General features: G+C 38.8%; 1 protein-coding gene across 1 annotated transcript in view; it reads left to right on the top strand.

Annotated features, from left to right (window-relative positions):
* The first annotated feature begins 2073 nt into the window (after positions 1-2073).
* Positions 2074-22387, top strand: part of LOC140549043 (uncharacterized) — a 30810-nt gene continuing 10496 nt past the window's right edge. Inside the window, exons 1-28 of the mRNA XM_072672291.1 lie at positions 2074-2166; positions 3253-3514; positions 3650-3764; positions 4262-4352; positions 5012-5136; positions 5781-6003; positions 6305-6430; positions 6577-6691; positions 8112-8250; positions 8355-8468; positions 8715-8781; positions 9093-9230; positions 9412-9576; positions 9720-9814; positions 9982-10108; positions 10487-10742; positions 10850-10902; positions 11042-11142; positions 11495-11646; positions 11790-11928; positions 12440-12544; positions 13683-13862; positions 13945-14184; positions 15740-15896; positions 16060-16188; positions 16939-17083; positions 17183-17226; positions 17322-22262. Of these exons, the coding sequence (XP_072528392.1) occupies positions 2091-2166; positions 3253-3514; positions 3650-3764; positions 4262-4352; positions 5012-5136; positions 5781-6003; positions 6305-6430; positions 6577-6691; positions 8112-8250; positions 8355-8468; positions 8715-8781; positions 9093-9230; positions 9412-9576; positions 9720-9814; positions 9982-10108; positions 10487-10742; positions 10850-10902; positions 11042-11142; positions 11495-11646; positions 11790-11928; positions 12440-12544; positions 13683-13862; positions 13945-14184; positions 15740-15896; positions 16060-16188; positions 16939-17083; positions 17183-17226; positions 17322-22262 (8620 nt within the window). The 5' untranslated portion in view covers positions 2074-2090. The remainder of the gene's footprint in view (positions 2167-3252; positions 3515-3649; positions 3765-4261; positions 4353-5011; positions 5137-5780; positions 6004-6304; positions 6431-6576; positions 6692-8111; positions 8251-8354; positions 8469-8714; positions 8782-9092; positions 9231-9411; positions 9577-9719; positions 9815-9981; positions 10109-10486; positions 10743-10849; positions 10903-11041; positions 11143-11494; positions 11647-11789; positions 11929-12439; positions 12545-13682; positions 13863-13944; positions 14185-15739; positions 15897-16059; positions 16189-16938; positions 17084-17182; positions 17227-17321; positions 22263-22387) is intronic.

Below are 22387 nucleotides of genomic sequence, written 5' to 3'. Positions count from 1 at the left end.
ACTCCTCAGGTTTAAAGGGTGCCTTTTCCAGACGGCATATTTCAGCTTCTTCCAAAGATGCTCAATAGGATTTAGGTCAGGGCTCATAGAAGGCCACTTCAGAATAGTGTAATGTTTTCTTCTTAGCCATTCTTGGGTGTTTTTAGCTGTGTATTTTATTTTGGTCATTATCCTGTTGCAAGACTCATGACCTGTGACTGAGACCAAGCTTTCTGACACTGGACAGCACATTTCTCTCTAGAATCCCTTGATAATCTTGAGATTTCATTGTACCCTGCACAGATTCAGGACATCCTGTGCCAAATGCAGCAAAGCAGCCCCAGAACATAACAGAGCCTCCTCCATATTTCACAGTAGGGACAGTGTTCTTTTCTTGATTCATTTCATTTCGCTTCATTTTTCCATCTGTGAATATAGAGCTGATGTACCTTGGCAAAAAAGTTTTGTCTCATCTGTCTCCCAGAAGCTTTGGGGCTTGTCAATATGTAGTTTGGCAAATTCCGGTCTAGCTTTTTTCTGATTTGTTTTCAACAATGGTGTCCTCCTTGGTCGTCACCCATAAAGTCCACTTGGGCTGTGGCAGTGACAGATGGTGCGATCTGACACTGATGTTTCATATTTTAAATGACTCTAGTCTCTTTGAGACATGTAAAGAGGTCTCTTTATCCCTTCCATGAGTCTTTATTATCAGTGTTGATATGGGGTTGATCCTTAAAATGTTGCTACTGTTTATTCTCTACTAGTATGATTAACACATTTATGGCCAGATCCTCTTTCTGAAATTGTTTTATGACCCTCAGTAATATACTGTAAATGCTGATCTGTAAAGCAAGCCATGGAAAGCAATAAAGTCATTTGTGCAGTATTACGTATAAACTAGACAGAGAAATTGTACTATATCCACATTAATACACAGTCTGTACATATCAACAAACTTATCTTCCATGGCAGCACAAAATGAAACATCTACCAACCTCAACCAGTATGGTAAACAACATGCCACCATAAGAAACTGACAGTCAGGTCCTTAGGTTTTGGGAGAGTGAAGAAAGTTTGCTTCTGCGCACCACCTCAATGAAGTTGAGCAACCATGGAATGTTCTCCCCTCAACCCAACTGATCATACTTTTCACTTACTGAAGACACAGCTGAAGGCAGAAAGGTGGCTGCAGTAAAGGTCTGGCAAAGCATATCAAGGGAAACTTAGCATTCCAGACTTCAGGCACTTATTGGCTGCAACATATTTGCTAACAAAATACACAGCTAAAAACACCCAAGAATGGCTAAGAGGAAAACATTACACTATTCTGAAGTGGCCTTCTATGAGCCCTGACCTAAATCCTATTGAGCATCTTTGGAAGAAGCTGAAATATGCCGTCTGGAAAAGGCACCCTTTAAACCTGAGGAGTGGGCCAAAATACCTGCTGAGAGGTGCAGAAGTCTCATTGACAGTTACAGGAATTGTTTGATTTTTTTTTTTTTTTTTTGTATGTTTGTATGTATAATATTGACCTCTATTGACCTCTTTTAATTCTAGAAAATAATGTGAGAACTGCAATGTGCATAAATCATGACATACACTGTCTGTGTAACTGACAACACAAGCTTTTATAGCTTTCCACAATTCACTTTGGTAGTCAAGTGAAACGAACAAATAATAATAATAATAATAATAATAATAATAATAATATATGAATCATAAAGGACAATCTCCTAATTTCCCACTCAATAAAACGAATAGCCTTCCAATTGTGCTTATGACTGGTGCTTCATTGATAACTCTACAGCAAGTATATCTACAGCAAGAATTTGCCCCCGCATCGTAGAGATCGACATGCCTACACATACACGCAACCACACACACGCAACCACACACACACACACACACACACTTGACCATTAAGATACCAGGCTGGCCTTTTTTTGTTTGACATGTCTCAATAAAAGTGGCATAGATTGAGAGTTCCTCCCAGAAAGGCAGGGCAGCCATGAAGATTGAGTAACTGAGATATAAGAGGGCTGCAAGAGGACAGAAGAAGCAGTACCTGCACTTTACCCAAGGAGTGTGGACAGATCCACCTCCAGCCCATCATGGAGTGGAGAACACCTGCACTCTGTGTTCTGGTCCTGGCTCTTACTTGGGGCCTCCAGGTGAAAGCTATTAGGGGTAAGAGTTGAATGCATTCAACATCGTATTGTTGAAATAGAATCATATTTTTTAAGGTTCTCTTTGAAGTTATATTTAAGAATGTCTGATATTTCTGTTGCGATGTTTAAAACCGTACCAGTCAGCAATGCAAGGTTTGAGTTAGAAAGGTCACCTTATATGTGAGGTCTCTGTTTATCTGAGAGGAAGCTGTAGAAGCATATTGCGGAGATTCTGTTTGAGGTCTGGATATTTCCACTATAACGTCTTTAAAGTCTCAAATTGTGCTAGCAAGTGCATCTTGCTCTGTTTAGATTAATCTGGCTGGCTCATGTGACATGTAATGTTAGTGTCCATAAATACAACCTATAAGTGCACAGTGTTTCAACTTCAACAAATAATCTATAGAGAAGAATTTGTTACGTATGATATGTACAGGCATAATTACAACAATGCCAAACAATGGTACCTCTTCTTTAAAACTAAATTCAGCTTTAAGATCAGGCCTACATCAGGGGTGGAGAGCTCCAGACCTGGAAGTCCAGATTCCTGCACCATTTTGTGCTTTTCCTGCTCAATTCATCAGTAAATTGGCAAGTTTTAGTAGGTGCAGGATTTAAGCAAAGCAGGGAATTCCCCACCCCTGGCCTACAACTAGTGTGTAAAGTTTAAAACTCATTTGTGGAACTGCTGCCCAGTTGCTGTTTTAATCTGTAGTTCTCTGAGTTGTGTTCCAGTAATGTTTGTGAATAGAAAGGGGAAGCAAATCTACACTGCACTTTAGTTGCCACTATGTTGAAATGAACACTATCGGATAGGATCTGTTTAAACCTGCACCATCACTAACTTGTGCACTTTGCGTCCTGTTTGCAGTTGTGAAATGTTGGTCATGATTCATTCATAACTTCTCAAAAACGGTTATTTCAAGTAATTGAGAGAAAGCTGGATGACCTTGGCAAAATTGAAGCTTATACTGTATATTCAGGGTAAACCACATGTTAAGTGGTTTAGTCATAGGCTCTAAACACATGCAACTTTCAAATACAATGTTTAGGTATTTTGCTCAAATAAAATTTTCTGTTGCGTATGTCTCTTCCCCTTCCCCAGTCCGCCGTAGCAACCATGTGGACAATGTCTGCAGCATGTGGGGTAATTTCCACTTTAAGACCTTTGATGGAGACGTATACCAGTTCCAGGGTATTTGCGAGTATGACCTGGTGTCTGACTGCCATCGGCCTGTGCAGGACTTCTCAGTTCATGTAAAAAGAGCACAGTTCCCTGGGGACTCCCAGATCACCCGAGTGTTGGTTACCATTGGTGACCTGGCCATCGAACTCACCAAGGATCTGGCTATTGTCAACAGCGAAGTGTAAGATTACATTTGTAAGAAATCTTTGTAGAAAAAAAATTTAGTGATATTTGATGTGATTCTGCTTCTCTGTGTTCTGTGTGTAATCGGGTAAGGAGGAGAATAACTCTTCCATGTTCTTTTTTGTCATATCAGTGTGAAACTGCCCCACTATGTCGCAGGAGTGCTGATTGAACAGAACGCTATCTACATTAAACTCTACGCTAAACTGGGCCTCAGCATCATGTGGAACAGAGATGATGCCGTCATGGTAACGCCAACATGATGCACACTTTTTAAAATATACACACTATTGAACATATATTATTATTTATGCTTGGCAACAGAAATATATATATATATATATATATATATATATATATATATATATATATATATATATATATATATATGAAACGTTTACTGAGTCATGACCATTTTAAAGTATGACAGCAGTACAGAAGTGCAAGTCATCTAAAAAAAAAGTCTTTATCTTTTGCACAATACATAGAAAGTCTGTTGGTGATTTTGCATATTTTAGTGACATTTGGGATGTGCTCTAAGACTATATAGCCTTGTAAGGTCAAGCCGTTGACAAAGGAGGATGTGTCAGTTAGCAGTGGAGTCAATTATAGCCAATGTTTTAATATGAACTTATTTTACGTTGTTTCTATTGTAACATTTTAATGTTTTGCGTGGATATTATGTGAATTATTTCAGATGCAAATCTGCACTGTGAATAAAGTACCCTGCTATTTCTGAATTTAGGTGGAATTGGACACAAAATATGTCAATCACACCTGTGGACTTTGTGGAGATTTCAATGGCATGCCAATTCTAAATGAGTTCATAAGTGAAGGTGAGTTGCACTAAAAAAGGGTGTGTAGTTTCACAGTCCAGTGAAAATCTACCATAAGTTAATAAATATGTAATATATAATTTCAAGAGTTTGCACTTACTCCTATTACTGTGCAAAAGTGGGAGACTACCGTAGACTTTGTCAAAAAGTTATTAAGTACATGTTATTAATTTCTCAGCATTTTTTATAGAAAAATACAGTAAACATTCAACTAAATATTTCAGGTAAATAAATACGTACTTGTCTTCTCAACAGTGTGCTTGAGGTTATCTCGCTGTAGAATGAAGTACAGTAGTACAGTACAGTACATGCAGTTAAATTATTATTTATGCTTATAAATGTATGTTGCATGGAATTGATTTGTCTTCTTCTTCTTCTTCTTCTTCTTATTATTATTATTATTAGCAGTAGTAGTAGTAGTTAATGTATATCTTAAGCCTCTCCACTGATTTGCTGTAAATTAATGTTGCCTTTTTTTATTCCTGGTGGTTATTGTAACTTCCTGGTTCAACCTAAGATCATAACTTTTTAACCATATCCCCCTAAATATGAAAAACAAATAACTTCTATTTAATAATGGCCAATTTGACTTGAATGAATGAAAAAAATGGATTTCTGACTTATATGCTGATTTTACTCAATCCATACATGTGCTGCAGCTCGTGAGATTGGACCCATTGAGTTTGGCAACAAGCACAGGGTCCACAACCCCAATGACTACTGTGAGGACCTGTATGAAGAAGACGAGCCTTTTCAGTCCACAGTGGACAAGTGTCAAGCGTTTGTAAGATGTGCACCATTTATCCAGTACTAATTAATACCCAGCACTAATCTATTATGTCTATTATCTTTTTGTCTTTTTATATTTAGTTTTAGCAGCTCAAACTGAAGTATTACTTTCCCTCAGCAGTATGTAATCCTTAATGAACAGCTTGGCAGATAACTAACAGGCTAACAAGGTCATCGTAAACTGTAAAACTACAATATACAAAAAGATTGTTACTTGAGAAATACACATGGCTAATCTACACATGCCCAAGTTTAATGTACAGCTTTGAGTAAATGCCATAAAATGTGTCTATAGGTACATCACAGCTAGCTTAGTGTATCATTCTGAATACAAATGTGAGAAATGATCATTCTAGAAGACTAGCTAACAGTGTTAATGATATCAAATGGTTAAAGTTATTGACATGTTTATGATTTTATGACTAGCGTTATCTGGGTGAAGACATCAGCAAGCAGACCTAAACAGCATTTGTCAATTCATTCATTAAGAAATATGGATTCATTCATAGAGAAAAAAACACTTGCTGTGGTTTTGGCAGACAGTTGTTTAGATGCTGGAGGTCTTGACACATAACACCACAAAACTACAAAGGGTACAGTACAGCAAGCTCAGCACAGACATGCATTTATTCTTTACAGCGCCCAGGATGCTCAGAGCTGCTGCAGGATAAAGCCTGGTTGTCCTGTACCAAGGTTGTGAGTCCTGAGCCCTATATTGAGGCCTGCGTAGTGGACAGGTGCTGGAGTCGCCCAGGGGACATCGAGGACAACGTGCCACTGTGCACTACCCTGTCAGAGTACTCCCGCCAGTGCTCCCATGCTGGAGGAACACCACCCAACTGGAGGAGTCCTGACTTCTGTGGTAAACATTTCCATTTCCATTTAGTCATTTAGCATAGGCACTGACCCAGAACAAACAGAGAAGAAAAACCAATACCAAGTAATCAGGTTTCTGATCTAAAAGACAGCTTGTCTATCACAGTTTGATCGACTTAAACAAATATAAATGTGCACTGACCACCTAAAAGTCATTCATTTAAAACGTTATTTGCTCATAGTTTAACTGTGCAAGTGTTAAATATTTGTTCACGTCCTCTTAAAGGTACAATATCTAATGTGCTAATATTCTGGCTTCTGTAAAAATTGTTGTTTTATGCACTCAGCTGTGAAGTGTCCCTTTAACATGGAGTACTCTGAGAGTGGATCCCCCTGCGTTGATACATGCTCACACACAGACACCAGCTCACTGTGTGAAGAACACAAGATGGACGGTTGCTTCTGCCCACCTGGTCAGTCAATCATAACATGGCACATACTTGTGAACAAGTCACACAAGAGGCAACCAAGGCTATAATGTAGGACAATATGTTTCAATATGTTACTTATGCTAGCAGGTTGTGTACATGTATGTGTGTGTGTGTATTTGCTGCTGTAGGCACTGTGTTTGATGATATCTCTGAGAGGGGCTGTATCCCTCAGGAACAGTGTCAGTGTAAGCACAACAAGATTTACAACCCAGGGGAAATGCTGGTCAAGGAGGACAAAGAATGGTACTTTAAAGATGATATGGTTTATTCTGTTCCACTTCTATTTTATTTCACTTTATGATCTGTTCTATTTCTATATTTTTTTTGGTTCTACAATTTAACAATAATTTACAATAACAAAGACCTTCCCTGTTGCTTGATTGCAGTACCACTGCATTGATAACATGATTTTCCAAGTTATTACACCAACATATTAGAAATTGCAAAGCACTTTCATTGATCTTATCAATAAACATCTAAACGTTCAAATATGGTGTATCTCAAAATATTAACAGTTTGACACCCTAATGCTACTGTTGATATTAGCGGAGCTACATGCTTCTAAATGTGATTATGGTGCAAGCTGGCCTTTAATTGATCTTTTTATACTGTTTTCACTTAAGAGTGACTTAAAGTGACTCGGTTTAGTATTGACTTACTACTACTGAATGTATAAATTATTAGGTTATTTATGTCAGTTTATTTTATGTAAGTTCAGTGGATTTTACAAAGATTGTATTGGAAAGCATTTATATTTCCATCAAAAAACAATTGTTCATACAAATACAGTTCATTTGTTCCTACCGTTCACACAAAGCAAAGCTCTGTTCTACTGCACTGCTGCCCGGTGTAAACCCTGGCCGTGTGGTAAAATGTAAACCAATAAAATGTATTGGTTTACATTTTATACTGCAGTATTTAATGATGTGGTGTACAGCCCCATAAACAACAAGATTTCACCATTAATGTGGATTTTTTGGTGTAGTCTGGCAGGTAATAATTTGCTGCTCTATGAGGATAAATATTTTTTTAGATATATATCCAAGAAGTTTGACCAATCTGTATGTTTACAAACACTTTACAAACACCGTTAACTTACTTCGAGGTGAATAATGCAGTAGGATACAACAGGACATAACACGATTTTGCCATCCTGAGTGTTATGTAAGGATTTCTTTCAGTGACGATGATAAAGAACCTTGATGCACTGGGATACATTTGCCATTGCATTGACCATTTGTTTACCATTTGCAAAAATATAGAAGATTGCATGGACATGTAGTCGTTTACAAAACATATCGCTCCTCAGTAATGACTCTTTTGGTGGTACATCTTTACTCCTGAAATTGTTAAACCTCCCTACTGGGTCTTTCAGGGAACAGTCTCATGCACACTGACCGAATGTGAGTTATGTGAGTTATTCACCTGGAAGTACTGCCAATCTGCATTTTTACAAACATTATGATGTGGTCTATAGTCAGTCTCAATCTATTTAACTCTATTCTGTACTGTTTTACTCTATCCTTTTTCATCTTTTCTACTGTAAAGCTGTAAAAGCCATACACACATTGTATCACTGTAACCATAACATGCCATGTCATGACATTATTTAATCTGCATGAATAGCTGTGGTTCTCCAAGTTGACAATGCTGTGTGTTCTAGTGTGTGTCAGAATGGCGCGTGGACATGTGAGGATTTGTCCACTCCAGGACTGTGTGCTGTAGAGGAGGGTTCCCACTTCACCACCTTTGATGGCAAAGAATTCACATTCCATGGAGACTGCTATTACGTCCTCTCCCAGGTTCGTAGCTGCTCTCACAGCAGTTCACAACCTTCCTAAATGACTTTGTGTTATCGCTTCAAGTTATAAAAGCCCTTTTCACATTTTCTCCTCTGTCTCTGCAGGACTGCGTGGGGTCTACATTTACTGTGTTGGGGCAACTTATTCCCTGCGTTGCCCAGGAAACAGACACCTGCCTGAAATCTATTGCACTTTTACTCAATAATGACAAGAATAACGTATGTCTTCCTATCTGTCTACAGCTGATTCAACATATGACTATATAAACAAAAGTGTATTATTATTTTTATGAAAACTCCAAACAAAATTGCAAAATACTAAAATCATCCATTTCCTCTGATTACTATGAATCTATACTAAAATATTAAAGCTTGTTAAAATGAACATGCATAATGATAATGCTAACTATGCTGATGGCCAATCTCATGATCAAGCTGACGATATTGATGGTTAATCTTCGCCAGGCCTTGATCATCAAAGATGATGGGACAGTGAGGCAAAATGGAGACTTGACACTACCATATGCTGCAGGTAAGATCATTTCATTTTAATGTAGTCATTTCAGTTGGTAAACTACAGTAAGTATTAGTGTTTAATGAAAAGGTTAATATGAGGGAGTACATTTACTACAGAGTGCAGTAACTGAGAATGAGATTTGAGAGGTGTACAAATTGTGATTCTAATGGTATTTGAATACCTGCCTTGGATAATGCTGTGATTACAGACCCTGGAGTACCTATTACCCTCCAAACATACAAGACTGTCAAGTTTTGCTGTGCTGAGGACATCAACCTCTACTCCATTTCACAACTTTCTAAAGTCTTTTGTTGTCTGTTTGACAGCTGACCTCACTGTGTTCAGACCATCGTCTTTCCACGTCATACTGCAGACATCCTTTGGGCTGCAGATGCAAGTGCAGCTGGTTCCAGTCATGCAGCTCTACATCACCCTGGATGAGAGCTTCCAGGAAAAGACCTGCGGTCAGTCTTTGTCTACTACATTATTAACACACATAAGACATGTATGTATGTACTCTACTCAGATTATACACAAGAAGGTAATTTTGAACAGATTATTTAATAAACAGCTCAAAAAGAACCCAGTTTCTCCAGTCAGGAACAGACTTGTCCACTCATTTGTACTTATGGTTCTCATTGGCAGGCCTGTGTGGCAACTTTAACATGGTGCTGTATGATGAGCTGAAAACTCCACAGGGTTTGGTAGAAGGCACTGCAGCTTCCTTTGCGAATTCCTGGAAGGCTCAATTCAACTGCCCTGATCGCAGTGAGAGGTTGGACGACCCCTGCAGCTACAGCATAGACAGCGGTGAGAAAGGAAACGTTCTCCAAAGGCCTACTCCCTCACACTTAGAAGGAGTACCTTTAAGTCACAAACTAATATTCAGATTTAAAGAATCCAGTTTTACAGTGTGGAAAAAAAGGCTAATCTGTGTTTAATGTTTGTTTTAGAAAGCTACGCAGAACATTGGTGCTCCAAGCTGAAGGAGAAGGAAGGTCCATTCGGCAAGTGTCACTCTTCTGTTAATCCAGAGAGCTACTACAAGGTAACCCAGACCAAAGTTCTTCTGAAATTACATATTTTTTTAGATAAAGGTATATTTATCAACTGTGATCACTCAACAGTTGATCTCTTGTACCAAATATCTGACTGATGAAATGATGTGTATTGTGGTCCTTGCTGAGCTACTACTCCATGATTGTTCACACATAGAGGTGCAAATACTCAACCTGCACATGTGAGAAGAGCGAGAACTGCCTGTGCGCTGTCTTCTCCGCCTATGTGCGAGCCTGCACAGCAAAGGGAATCTTCTTGCAAGGCTGGAGAGAGACCGTGTGTGGTAGGGTCTTAAAGAATATACTTTTTGTAGAAGATGGATACATTTTCTGTCATCCTGAACCCTTATGAGTCTTCTGTTGTTTTGCTACTGTTTATACGTGATCATTTAATTGCCGATAACATGATATTGATCACAAAACATGTAATCACAGACTCATTACATCTGTATGATGTATTGAGTCTATACGACAGATTCTTGAAATCATATTTTGAAATCATATTTTTGGCAGTACACTTTTGAACAAGTCAGTGCTGAATTTGACTTATTTTATCATGAGGGAATGTGACAATAGACCAATTATTTAATTCATGTATTAATATATTGATGTATTATTTTAATTTATGGATTTCTCTCTCTTTTGTTCTGTTGCAAACACAGAGAAGTACACTGAACACTGCCCTGCCACACAGACTTTCTCTTACCTGCTGCACGGCTGCCAGCGCACATGTGACTCCCTCAACTCAGAGCGCCATGCTTGCAGCACCAACTATGTGCCTGTGGATGGGTGTGCCTGTCCGGATGGGCTTTACGAGAATGAGAATGGTGTTTGTGTGGCTATGGAAAAATGCTCCTGTTACTACAATGGAGAGCATGTTAAACCTGGCAAGTCAATCAACATTAAAAATGAGCACTGGTAAGTGGCTAAGAAACACAGCAGTAAAGCTTGATGTGAGAAATATAGTGCATATAAATTAATCAGACTTAAGAGTCTCATGTGTCGCTCATGTGGTGCTCCCTCAGTGTTTGTACAAACGGAAAGCTCCACTGCCACTCCTGGAAGCCCTTTGTTACAGGTGAGTGATTCGGCCCTTAGTTGTAAGAGAACTGACCTATAGTATTGTGCTCCCAACAGTTCTGATTGGTTGCAAATGGCAAATAAAATGTTTATAATGCATTCATTCTATAAATTCTGCTTTACTCTTTGTCCTGCAGACTGTTCTGCTCCAAAGGTCTTCTTTAACTGCAGTGAGGCAAAGCCAGATGAGCATGGGTTGGAGTGTGCACAAACATGTGCACAGACGACCATTGATTGTGTAAGTATCACTCCTATTTTCACCTAAATCTCTTTGCATCCTGCCTTTGTTTTTTGCACTGCAGATTTAATTACTGATTGTTTAAATTGTCCTCTGATGTTTAAACAGTAAGTTTGTGACTTTGGTTGTGACAAAAAAAAATGCCCAGATCCAGGCATTTCTATTTACAACCCTGTTATTTTGTCTTAGTAATAAAACATCCTTTTACAGAGGAAAAAATGAACCTTTGCTTTTAGCAGCTGGTTAACGGCACTATGACAGGATTTATTAGTTATAGTATAATAGTTTCACCAGATAGTGTTGCACACTTTACATTACCTGTCTTACACTCCCTATTCTCTTTTCAAATCAGTACCTTGCAGGTTGTGCATCTGGATGTCAGTGTCCTTCAGGTCTTCTGGATGATGGTCGTGGTCACTGTGTTCCACATCATGACTGCCCTTGCAAACACAATGGTCAATTTTACGCACCAGGTTCTCAAATAAAAGACCAGTGCAATACATGGTGTGTACACCATTCTGTATTCTCCTAGTGCTGAAATGATACAGTTGTCTTGTGTGAATCTGCTTTGCATGTTTCAGTAATAGCTAAAATTTTGAAAGCATTGTGTGAACTAAAAAACTGCTGTATTGTGTTCATCTGCCCAGCACCTGTAAACGAGGCAAGTGGAACTGCACAGACAAAAAATGCCCTGGTACCTGCACTATCTATGGGAGTGGCCATTACAACACATTCGATAACCAAAGGTTTGGCTTCAGTGGAGACTGCGGTTACATTGCCGTCCAGGTACCTAGTATTGCTTCATATTTTGCTGAAAATATTTCAAAGGTTTGGCACCAGTTTCAGTGGATTAACTGAAAATTATTGCAGCAAGGCTTATTACACACTAAGGTGTGTTATTCAGTAACAACAGGGACTTCTGTACAAACTGGTGGGGCTATTCCTTGGTAATAGTAGTTTGTAATAACACTTTTGGCCTGCAGGTGGTCAATAGGTGTTTTAAGGGGTGAATTAACCTGTGAATAAAATGATCACTGAAACTCTTAGGACCTGTTTACAGATCCAAATTTACCACCCTCATCCTCATAACTCATAGCAGTTATTTTCCTTCTTAAACACACCACGGTCAACTGTGTGCCATGTTGTGTTACAGGAAAATAACCAGCTGCCAGTTTAAATTATGTAATAGAAAATAGAAAGTGAAAAATCAGACAGTGGCAATTTGCTAACGTGTTATAGAAATAGTGCAGTCTCTTGTTTTCTAACTTACTAATAACTGCTTTGTATTGTCCTAAAGAACAAGTGTGGAAACAGGACAGGCACCTTTCATGTGATTACAGAGAATGTACCCTGTGGGACGACAGGAACCACTTGCTCCAAATCTGTTCGGATTGTACTGGGAGTAAGGACAAACGTTTTCCTAATTATTTATGTACTTAAGTGGAAACAAGTACAAATACTGTACAATTAACACATTTCTGTAAATGTAAGGCACATTAACTGTTTATTTGCTGAATTGAACATATTGAAGAAATGAATACATAAATTGGTAACACTTTATTGGAAGTGGTTCTTTGTAGATGATTATTAAACTTTACAGAGTATCAGTAACACAATCAACAGGTAAGTATCTTGATGCTCTTATGTGTTACATCAGATAGGCTTGATATGTTACTTACCCAAACCTAACCTTCCCCATGGTACTAATCCTAACCCTAATCTTAAAATCAATCCAAAACCTAATCCTACCCCTCATCCCTGCCCCTAATCCTAACCCTTATCTCAAGACATAAACTTAACTCTCATCTTGAACCCTAACCCTAACCTAAAACCTAATCCTTACCCCTTATACCTGGCCCTAATCCTAACACTAACCTCAACCCCAGACCTAATCTTAACCCTCATCTAGAACCTGAACCCTAATCTCAACCCAAGACCTAATCCCCATCCTGGCCCCTTAATCTCAGTCTACTCCTGTTAGATCCAGTTCCAGACTGGTGTCAGCAGCAGGTCTATAATAGCTTGTTGAGGATGTGGTCTGTATTAGACCTGTAAGATGATCAGTGATTTCTGATGTGAACATCTGAATTCAGAACACATCTTCAGTAAAAGTCACTTGATAATTTACTGAATGTTCAGATGCTGCTACATCCCTGATATGTTGTTGAGATGTTACTATGAGTCTGACGAGTGTTTATTTCATCCAGAAAGGACCACTCCAAATAAAGTGCCATGCATATAAATCATGTACAAAAGGTTATGACACAGTTTATGTCATGTTCTATTTTTAAAATATAAATATAAATCAAATAAATATAAATTGTGTTCAAAATATGCCAAAATGTATTTGGATTTGTTAATTTATTTTCAATCATCAAAACATGTCTTGGCTTTTTGGCTTTATGCAGTGACATACATGACCATGTTACATTACTTTTTACTTTACATTTTAGCTATATTAGTATATATTGTTTTTTTTATGTCTACATTTTCAAATGCATACATTGACCATGGTGTCATATGATGTGATATGTCAACAGAGAACACAGATGGATTTGATTGATGGCAAAATAACAAGCACCGACATTGAAATTGGGACGCTGATTAAGTATAGAGTGAGGAATGTGGGTCTTTACCTGGCCATCGAGGCTGATATTGGCCTGACAGTATTGTGGGACCGTAAAACCACAGTTCGTGTCATTCTGCAACCACAGCACATGGTGAGTTAAATATATTAACCCTCTAGCAATCGCATCTACCTTTAGGTCTACTAAAGTAACACTGCGTTTTCCAATTTTACAGGGAGAGGTTTGTGGACTATGTGGAAACTTTAATGAAAATGGCAAAGATGACTTCACCACTCAAGGCCAGCTTCATGTTTCTGACATTTTGGAGTTTGCAAACAGCTGGAAAGTGAACAGCCACTGCCCTGATGCAGAGCCAGACTTTGATCCGTGTTCTAAAACACCCTACCGGCACACTTGGGCAAAAATGCAGTGCAGCATCATTACAGGAGAAACCTTCAAAAACTGCCATAACATGGTATAGTAGTTAGATCTCATGTCTACAATCTCTGATATACCATTATATGAGTCATACAACTGTGTAGATTCCTAAAGATATTGTAGATATTGGTCTGAATTTATAGTAAAGTATTGCAATAGGGGCAAAACCAGAAAGCAAACCAAACAGAGTTAAAGGGTGATGAATAAATGGTAGAAGAAAAACAGGTCAAAACACAGTCAGGCAAAGCGCTCAGGAACTGCTCAGTATGCAGCAGAAAGACAGAGGCGGTACTCCACAATGTCTTGACCAAATAGACAGGTTTAAATCATATAAGGTTTATTGTCACATCAAATTGTTACAGATGTAAAGGTGAGTGAGAAATGGATGTGCATTGTCCGTCATAGTAAAACAAATTATAATAATAACAAAAATATACAAAATAAAATACAAAACATTTATACTAGACCATACATACATTATACATATATTATGCACTATACATACTCTATACATATACTATACACTAGACATAAAATATATATATTATACATACATTATACACTAAACTTACATTATTGCATTATACTTAAATTATACATGCTTAAAATACTTAGGTTTAATATATAATTTGTGAAATGTTTACATGACTATTTACTTAAAGACTCAGGATAAGATGTGAATTCAAGTGTAGTGTGAGTGGGCAGAAGAATTTGGTGGGTGCAGTTTGACTGAACAGTTGGTCACGGTTTCAGTAAGTAAGTGCAGGGAACAGAGTGTGTGTTTATGGGGTGGAGGAGTGATAAGATATCTTGTGTGATGAGCCAGTGAGTTAGCTTTGTGATGAACTGGACTTATACATTGTAATCCTGGCCGTTCAGCAGCCTAATTGCTTGGGGGTGGAAGCTGTCTTGGAACTGACTAATTCTGCTCCTCACGCTTCTGTACCTCTTACCGTTGGGCAGCTGTAAGCAGTACAGGTTCCGTTCCAGGTGTCAGAATATTCTCCACAGTGCAGGTTCAGAACGTCCTGAGTATGTGGGGATTCATACCAAACCTCCTCAGTCATCTGAGGTAGAAGAGGCACTGTTGTGCGTTCTTTGTAACTCATGTTGTGCTCTGTCCATGTAAGTTCCTCTGTGAAGTGAACACAGAGGAACCTAAAGCTGCAAATACACAGGGAAACAGGTGCACTTTTAGTGTTCTGGTGATGAGGTTCTGGAAACTGTGAAATGATTGGTGGATGGATGAGAGAGTCTAGACAGTCAACAGAGTCAGTTTGAGAACAGGCATTAGCAGGAAGTGTGACACACACACACATTCTGTAGTGTTAGCTTAACCATTCACATAGCTCTCCTCAAGGCAGGCCAGTATTTACAGTTACTACCAAGTACCTACTTTATCTATGTTCATTTTTTTTAATTTGTGTTATTTATGCTCAGTCATTTCATTTAATAGTATATCATATGATTACACACTAAAACACACTTACTGCTGAGAAAAGAGGTTGATTATATTAACAGTTTTCATGCCTGCTTTGGGCTTTTTCACAGTACAGTATATTCAGTAAGTCATTTTTTGTAAACATTTGTAGGTGGATCCCGCCCCTTATTTTGAAAACTGTGTGAGGGACTCGTGTGCATGTGACACCGGTGGTGACTGTGAGTGTTTCTGTACCGCTGTGGCAGCGTATGCTCAAGCCTGTAATGAAGCTGGGGTGTGTGTGGCCTGGCGAACTCCAGAGATCTGCCGTAAGCATCCTCCAACACTGTGTTTCATAATAATAGATAATTGCCAGTATCTATTTAATACTAATTTGGGTTATGAATTGATTGTGATTATATTTTCAATACATATCAAAACATACCTGTACCTCATGTAATGTTAATTGGTTTATGTGTTTTCCCTAAATAGCTGTGTACTGTGACTATTACAACGACCCAGATGAGTGCATGTGGCACTACAGTCCTTGTCACACACCCTGCTACAAAACCTGCCTGAACCCTGAAGGCATTTGCAGAAACCCATTACCCAACCTGGAGGGTGAGTTATCACACCATGGTTTAGTTAAGTTTAGTTTCCATTTCATGCAATAAGCTAGCATGACCAAATGTTGGTTTTCTGAAAAAATGCAAACAGGAGGGTGACACGAGCCTGTTAAAAACACAAGCGTCAACATAAGATAAAAGGCATCACAGACATTTGAAGCAATTCAATGAAATTTTTGTTGTTCATACATTTTTTTGATTCTAAAATGAGAACATGTGGAGGACCCCCTAAATAAGCAGTGCCATCCTGAAAATTAGGATGGACTCTTACATTAATTACATTTTTTTTCTCCTCTCAAATACCTATTAAGTTGAATTAGACATTTGGCAAGAAAAACACAACACTATTACATACAGGGATTCACTGAAAAATGTATGTTAAATATACCTGATTTAACTCTTTAAAATCTGTCAAATTAATTGATACATTAAAACAAATTAAACAAATGAATTAAGGACTTGCATATAATTGCTACCACACAGAAAATTGACAAATTGAATTTGTATTATCCAAATCAGTTATAATATAAAGTTCCATTTAAGATAAGAGTTCAGCAAAACATAGACTTAGCATAATCTATCACTTCCCTCAGATGCTGACAATCAGGACTGCAATGTCTGGTATCTAAAGTGTGCTTCTTGAGTTAAAAACAGTAAACAGTGTTCAACAGTGTTCCTAGTCACTTGTGTTGTAGGTCGTAGTTTCTGTACCGTACAACATGTTTAAGTGGTTTTTGTCATGCAGGATGTTATCCAACATGTCCAGAGGACAAACCAATTTTTGATGAGGAGAAAAGAATTTGCGTTGAGAAATGTGAGGGTTGCTTCATCAATGGAACGGAGTATGAACATGGGGATGAAATACCAACTGATAAACCATGTACTTTTTGGTATGTTCATTAAATACTTCCAAACGTAAAACAAATTAATATGCATAACTTTACATTTGCATAAAACACAATACTGAGTAATCAAAACTATGTTTACAGTCTCTGTGATGAAAATGGAAATAAAATTTGTTCACCACGAAAAGGTAAGAAAATACTGGAACAATTTAAAGAGTTATGAAGAAACTCATCATTTACCTCTTGAACAAAATATTTTCCTCTTATTTCTTGTTTCTCCAAGGCTGCTGCTTTTACAATGGAAAAGAATATGGTGAAAATGATGTCATATATAATGTAACAGACAATATGGGAATGTGCTATGTTGCCATCTGTATAAACAGCACAGTCATTGAGACCAGTGACCCCTGCTCAACAACAACTACTATTCCTACAACAAGTTACACAGAAGTTACGACTACTAAATTCATAACTACTACACCAACAACAACAACACCTGCACCAATTAGCACTTCCCAAAGTCAGCCGACATCAACAGTGCCTCCTGAAACTACATCTGAATGTGTTAGCTGTAAATGGTCTGAGTGGTTTAATGTATATGATCCTATATCAGAGGGAAATGACTTGGAAACATATCAAAATATTGAGAATGCTGGAAAAACAATATGTGACTCTCCAGAAGACATTGAGTGCAGGTCTGTAAACAGTCCAGACATTCCCTTTGATGAATTTCTGCAATATACAGATCAGGTTGTGCAGTGTAATGTTTCATTTGGTTTGGTGTGCAAGCAGAAAAACCAGGTGCACCGCCCATACAAATGTTTTGACTATGAAATCAGGGTTTACTGTTGTGGACCATGTGTTACAACTCCTTCTTCAACAACTACTGTGACAATGACAAATGAAACAACACCATCTACAATTGAAACGACAACTACTTCAAAAATTACAACTGAGCCAACAACTTCAGAAAAACCTGTGACTGGTGGGATAATTACAAAAACTCCTAGGACCGAACCACAAGTTAAAATTACAAGTACTGAGGTACCAACAGAAAGTTCAACTAGCAGTATTACACCCACAGCTGTAACAGCACCTGTATCAACTTCTACAGCTAAAAGCAGTACAACACCTACAACAACAAAAGAAATTCATCTGCCAACTACAACACCTGAAACCGAGCAAACATCTACAACTGAAACAACTACCAAAGCAACCACTACCCCAGTGTTTATAGGTAAATCAACACCTGAGCAAACAACTGAGAAAACAACACCCTCATCCACACCAACAACTACAACAACAACAGCAGCACCACCAACAGAGGAAATTCATGTGTCAACTACAACACCTGAAACCGAGCAAACATCTACAACTGAAACAACTACCAAAGCAACAACTACCCCAGTGTTTATAGGTAAATCAACAACACCTGAGCAAACACCTAAGGAAACAACACCCTCATCCACACCAACAACTACAACAACAACAGCAGCACCACCAACAGAGGAAATTTATGAGTCAACTACAACACCTGAAACCGAGCAAACATCTACAACTGAAACAACTACCAAAGCAACCACTACCCCAGTGTTTATAGTTAAATCAACAACACCTGAGCAAACAACTGAGGAAACAACACCCTCATCCACACCAATGACAACAACTACTACTACAACAACAACAGCAGCACCAACAACAACAAAGGAAATTCATGTGCCAACTACAACACCTGAAACCGAGCAAACATCTACAGCTGAAACAACTACCAAAGCAACAACTACCCCAGTGTTTATAGTTAAATCAACAACACCTGAGCAAACAACTGAGGAAACAACACCCTCATCCACACCAATGACAAAAACACCTACAACAACAACAGCAGCACCACCAACAGAGGAAATTCATGTGTCAACTACAACACCTGAAACCGAGCAAACATCTACAACTGAAACAACTACCAAAGCAACAACTACCCCAGTGTTTATAGTTAAATCAACAACACCTGAGCAAACAACTGAGGAAACAACACCCTCATCCACACCAACGACAACAACTACAACAACAGCAGCACCACCAACAGAGGAAATTCATGTGCCAACTACAACACCTGAAACCGAGCAAACATCTACAACTGAAATAACTACCAAAGCAACAACTACCCCAGTGTTTATAGTTAAATCAACAACACCTGAGCAAACAACTGAGGAAATAACACCCTCATCCACACCAACGACAACAACTACAACAACAACAGCAGCACCACCAACAGAGGGAATTCATGTGCCAACTACAACACCTGAAACCGAGCAAACATCTACAACTGAAACAACTTCCAAAGCAACAACTACCCCAGTGTTTATAGTTAAATCAACAACACCTGAGCAAACAACTGAGGAAACAACACCCTCATCCACACCAACGACAACAACTACTACTACAACAACAGCAGCACCAACAACAACAAAGGAAATTCATGTGCCAACTACAACACCTGAAACCGAGCAAACATCTACAGCTGAAACAACTACCAAAGCAACAACTACCCCAGTGTTTATAGTTAAATCAACAACACCTGAGCAAACAACTGAGGAAACAACACCCTCATCCACACCAACGACAACAACAACTACAACAACAACAGCAGCACCACCAACAGAGGAAATTCATGTGTCAACTACAACACCTGAAACCGAGCAAACATCTACAACTGAAACAACTACCAAAGCAACAACTACCCCAGTGTTTATAGTTAAATCAACAACACCTGAGCAAACAACTGAGGAAACAACACCCTCATCCACACCAACGACAACAACTACGACAACAACAGCAGCACCACCAACAGAGGGAATTCATGTGCCAACTACAACACCTGAAACCGAGCAAACATCTACAACTGAAACAACTACCAAAGCAACCACTACCCCAGTGTTTATAGTTAAATCAACAACACCTGAGCAAACAACTGAGGAAACAACACCCTCATCCACACCAACGACAACAACTACAACAACAGCACCACCAACAGAGGGAATTCATGTGTCAACTACAACACCTGAAACCAAGCAAACATCTACAACTGAAACAACTACCAAAGCAACCACTACCCCAGTGTTTATAGTTAAATCAACAACACCTGAGCAAACAACTGAGGAAACAACACCCTCATCCACACCAACGACAACAACAACTACAACAACAACAGCAGCACCACCAACAGAGGAAATACCTGTGTCAACTACAACACCTGAAACCGAGCAAACATCTACAACTGAAACAACTACCAAAGCAACAACTACCCCAGTGTTTATAGTTAAATCAACAACACCTGAGCCAACAACTGAGGAAACAACACCCTCATCCACACCAACGACAACAACTACTACTACAACAACAACAGCAGCACCAACAACAACAAAGGAAATTCATGTGCCAACTACAACACCTGAAACCGAGCAAACATCTACAACTGAAACAACTACCAAAGCAACCACTACCCCAGTGTTTATAGTTAAATCAACAACACCTGAGCCAACAACTGAGGAAACAACACCCTCATCCACACCAATGACAACAACTACTACTACAACAACAACAGCAGCACCAACAACAACAAAGGAAATTCATGTGCCAACTACAACACCTGAAACCGAACAAACATCTACAGCTGAAACAACTACCAAAGCAACAACTACCCCAGTGTTTATAGTTAAATCAACAACACCTGAGCAAACAACTGAGGAAACAACACCCTCATCCACACCAACGACAACAACAACTACAACAACAACAGCAGCACCACCAACAGAGGAAATTCATGTGTCAACTACAACACCTGAAACCGAGCAAACATCTACAACTGAAACAACTACCAAAGCAACAACTACCCCAGTGTTTATAGTTAAATCAACAACACCTGAGCAAACAACTGAGGAAACAACACCCTCATCCACACCAACGACAACAACTACAACAACAACAGCAGCACCACCAACAGAGGAAATTCATGTGCCAACTACAACACCTGAAACCGAACAAACATCTACAACTGAAACAACTACCAAAGCAACCACTACCCCAGTGTTTATAGTTAAATCAACAACACCTGAGCAAACAACTGAGGAAACAACACCCTCATCCACACCAACGACAACAACTACAACAACAACAGCAGCACCACCAACAGAGGGAATTCATGTGCCAACTACAACACCTGAAACCGAGCAAACATCTACAACTGAAGCAACTACCAAAGCAACAACTACCCCAGTGTTTATAGTTAAATCAACAACACCTGAGCAAACAACTGAGGAAACAACACCCTTATCCACACCAACAACAACAACTACAACAACAACAGCAGCACCAACAACAACAAAGGAAATTCATGTGCCAACTACAACACCTGAAACCGAGCAAACATCTACAACTGAAACAACTACCAAAGCAACAACTACTCCAGTGTTTATAGTTAAATCAACAACACCTGAGCAAACAACTGAGGAAACAACACCCTCATCTACACCAACAACAACAACAACTACAACAACAACAGCAGCACCACCAACAGAGGAAATTCATGTGTCAACTACAACACCTGAAACCGAGCAAACATCTACAACTGAAACAACTACCAAAGCAACAACTACCCCAGTGTTTATAGTTAAATCAACAACACCGGAGCAAACAACTGAGGAAACAACATCCTCATCCACACCAACGACAACAACAACTACAACAACAACAGCAGCACCACCAACAGAAGAAATTCATGTGCCAACTACAACACCTGAAACCAAACAAACATCTACAACTGAAACAACTACCAAAGCAACAACTACCCCAGTGGTTATAGTTAAATCAACAACACCTGAGCAAACAACTGAGGAAACAACACCCTCATCCACACCAACGACAACAACTACTACTACAACAACAGCAGCACCAACAACAACAGAAGAAATTCATGTGCCAACTACAACACCTGAAACCGAGCAAACACCTACAACTGAAACAACTACCAAAGCAACAACTACCCCAGTGTTTATAGTTAAATCAACAACACCTGAACAAACAACTAAAGAAACTACTCCCTCCTCTACACCACCAACAACAACAACTACTACAACTACTACAACCACAACAGGAACATCAACCGCGACCAGAACTCCCACCACCACAATGTGTGTCTGTGTAATCAACGGAGTACATTATAAACCAGGTTAGTGGGGTCTAATTCATGTCAAATTAATATCACTTAGAATTGTATACTATAAGACAAGTCTATAGCAAAATTTAGAGATATAGTGTATTTTGAGATTGTATTTACTTTTTAAATGCATTACT

The sequence above is a fragment of the Salminus brasiliensis genome, chromosome 2 (genome assembly GCF_030463535.1).
Source record: "Salminus brasiliensis chromosome 2, fSalBra1.hap2, whole genome shotgun sequence".
Classification (NCBI taxonomy): Eukaryota; Metazoa; Chordata; class Actinopteri; order Characiformes; family Bryconidae; genus Salminus; species Salminus brasiliensis.
Note: the sequence above shows the minus strand (reverse complement) of the source record. Positions and strands in the feature narration are given on the sequence as shown.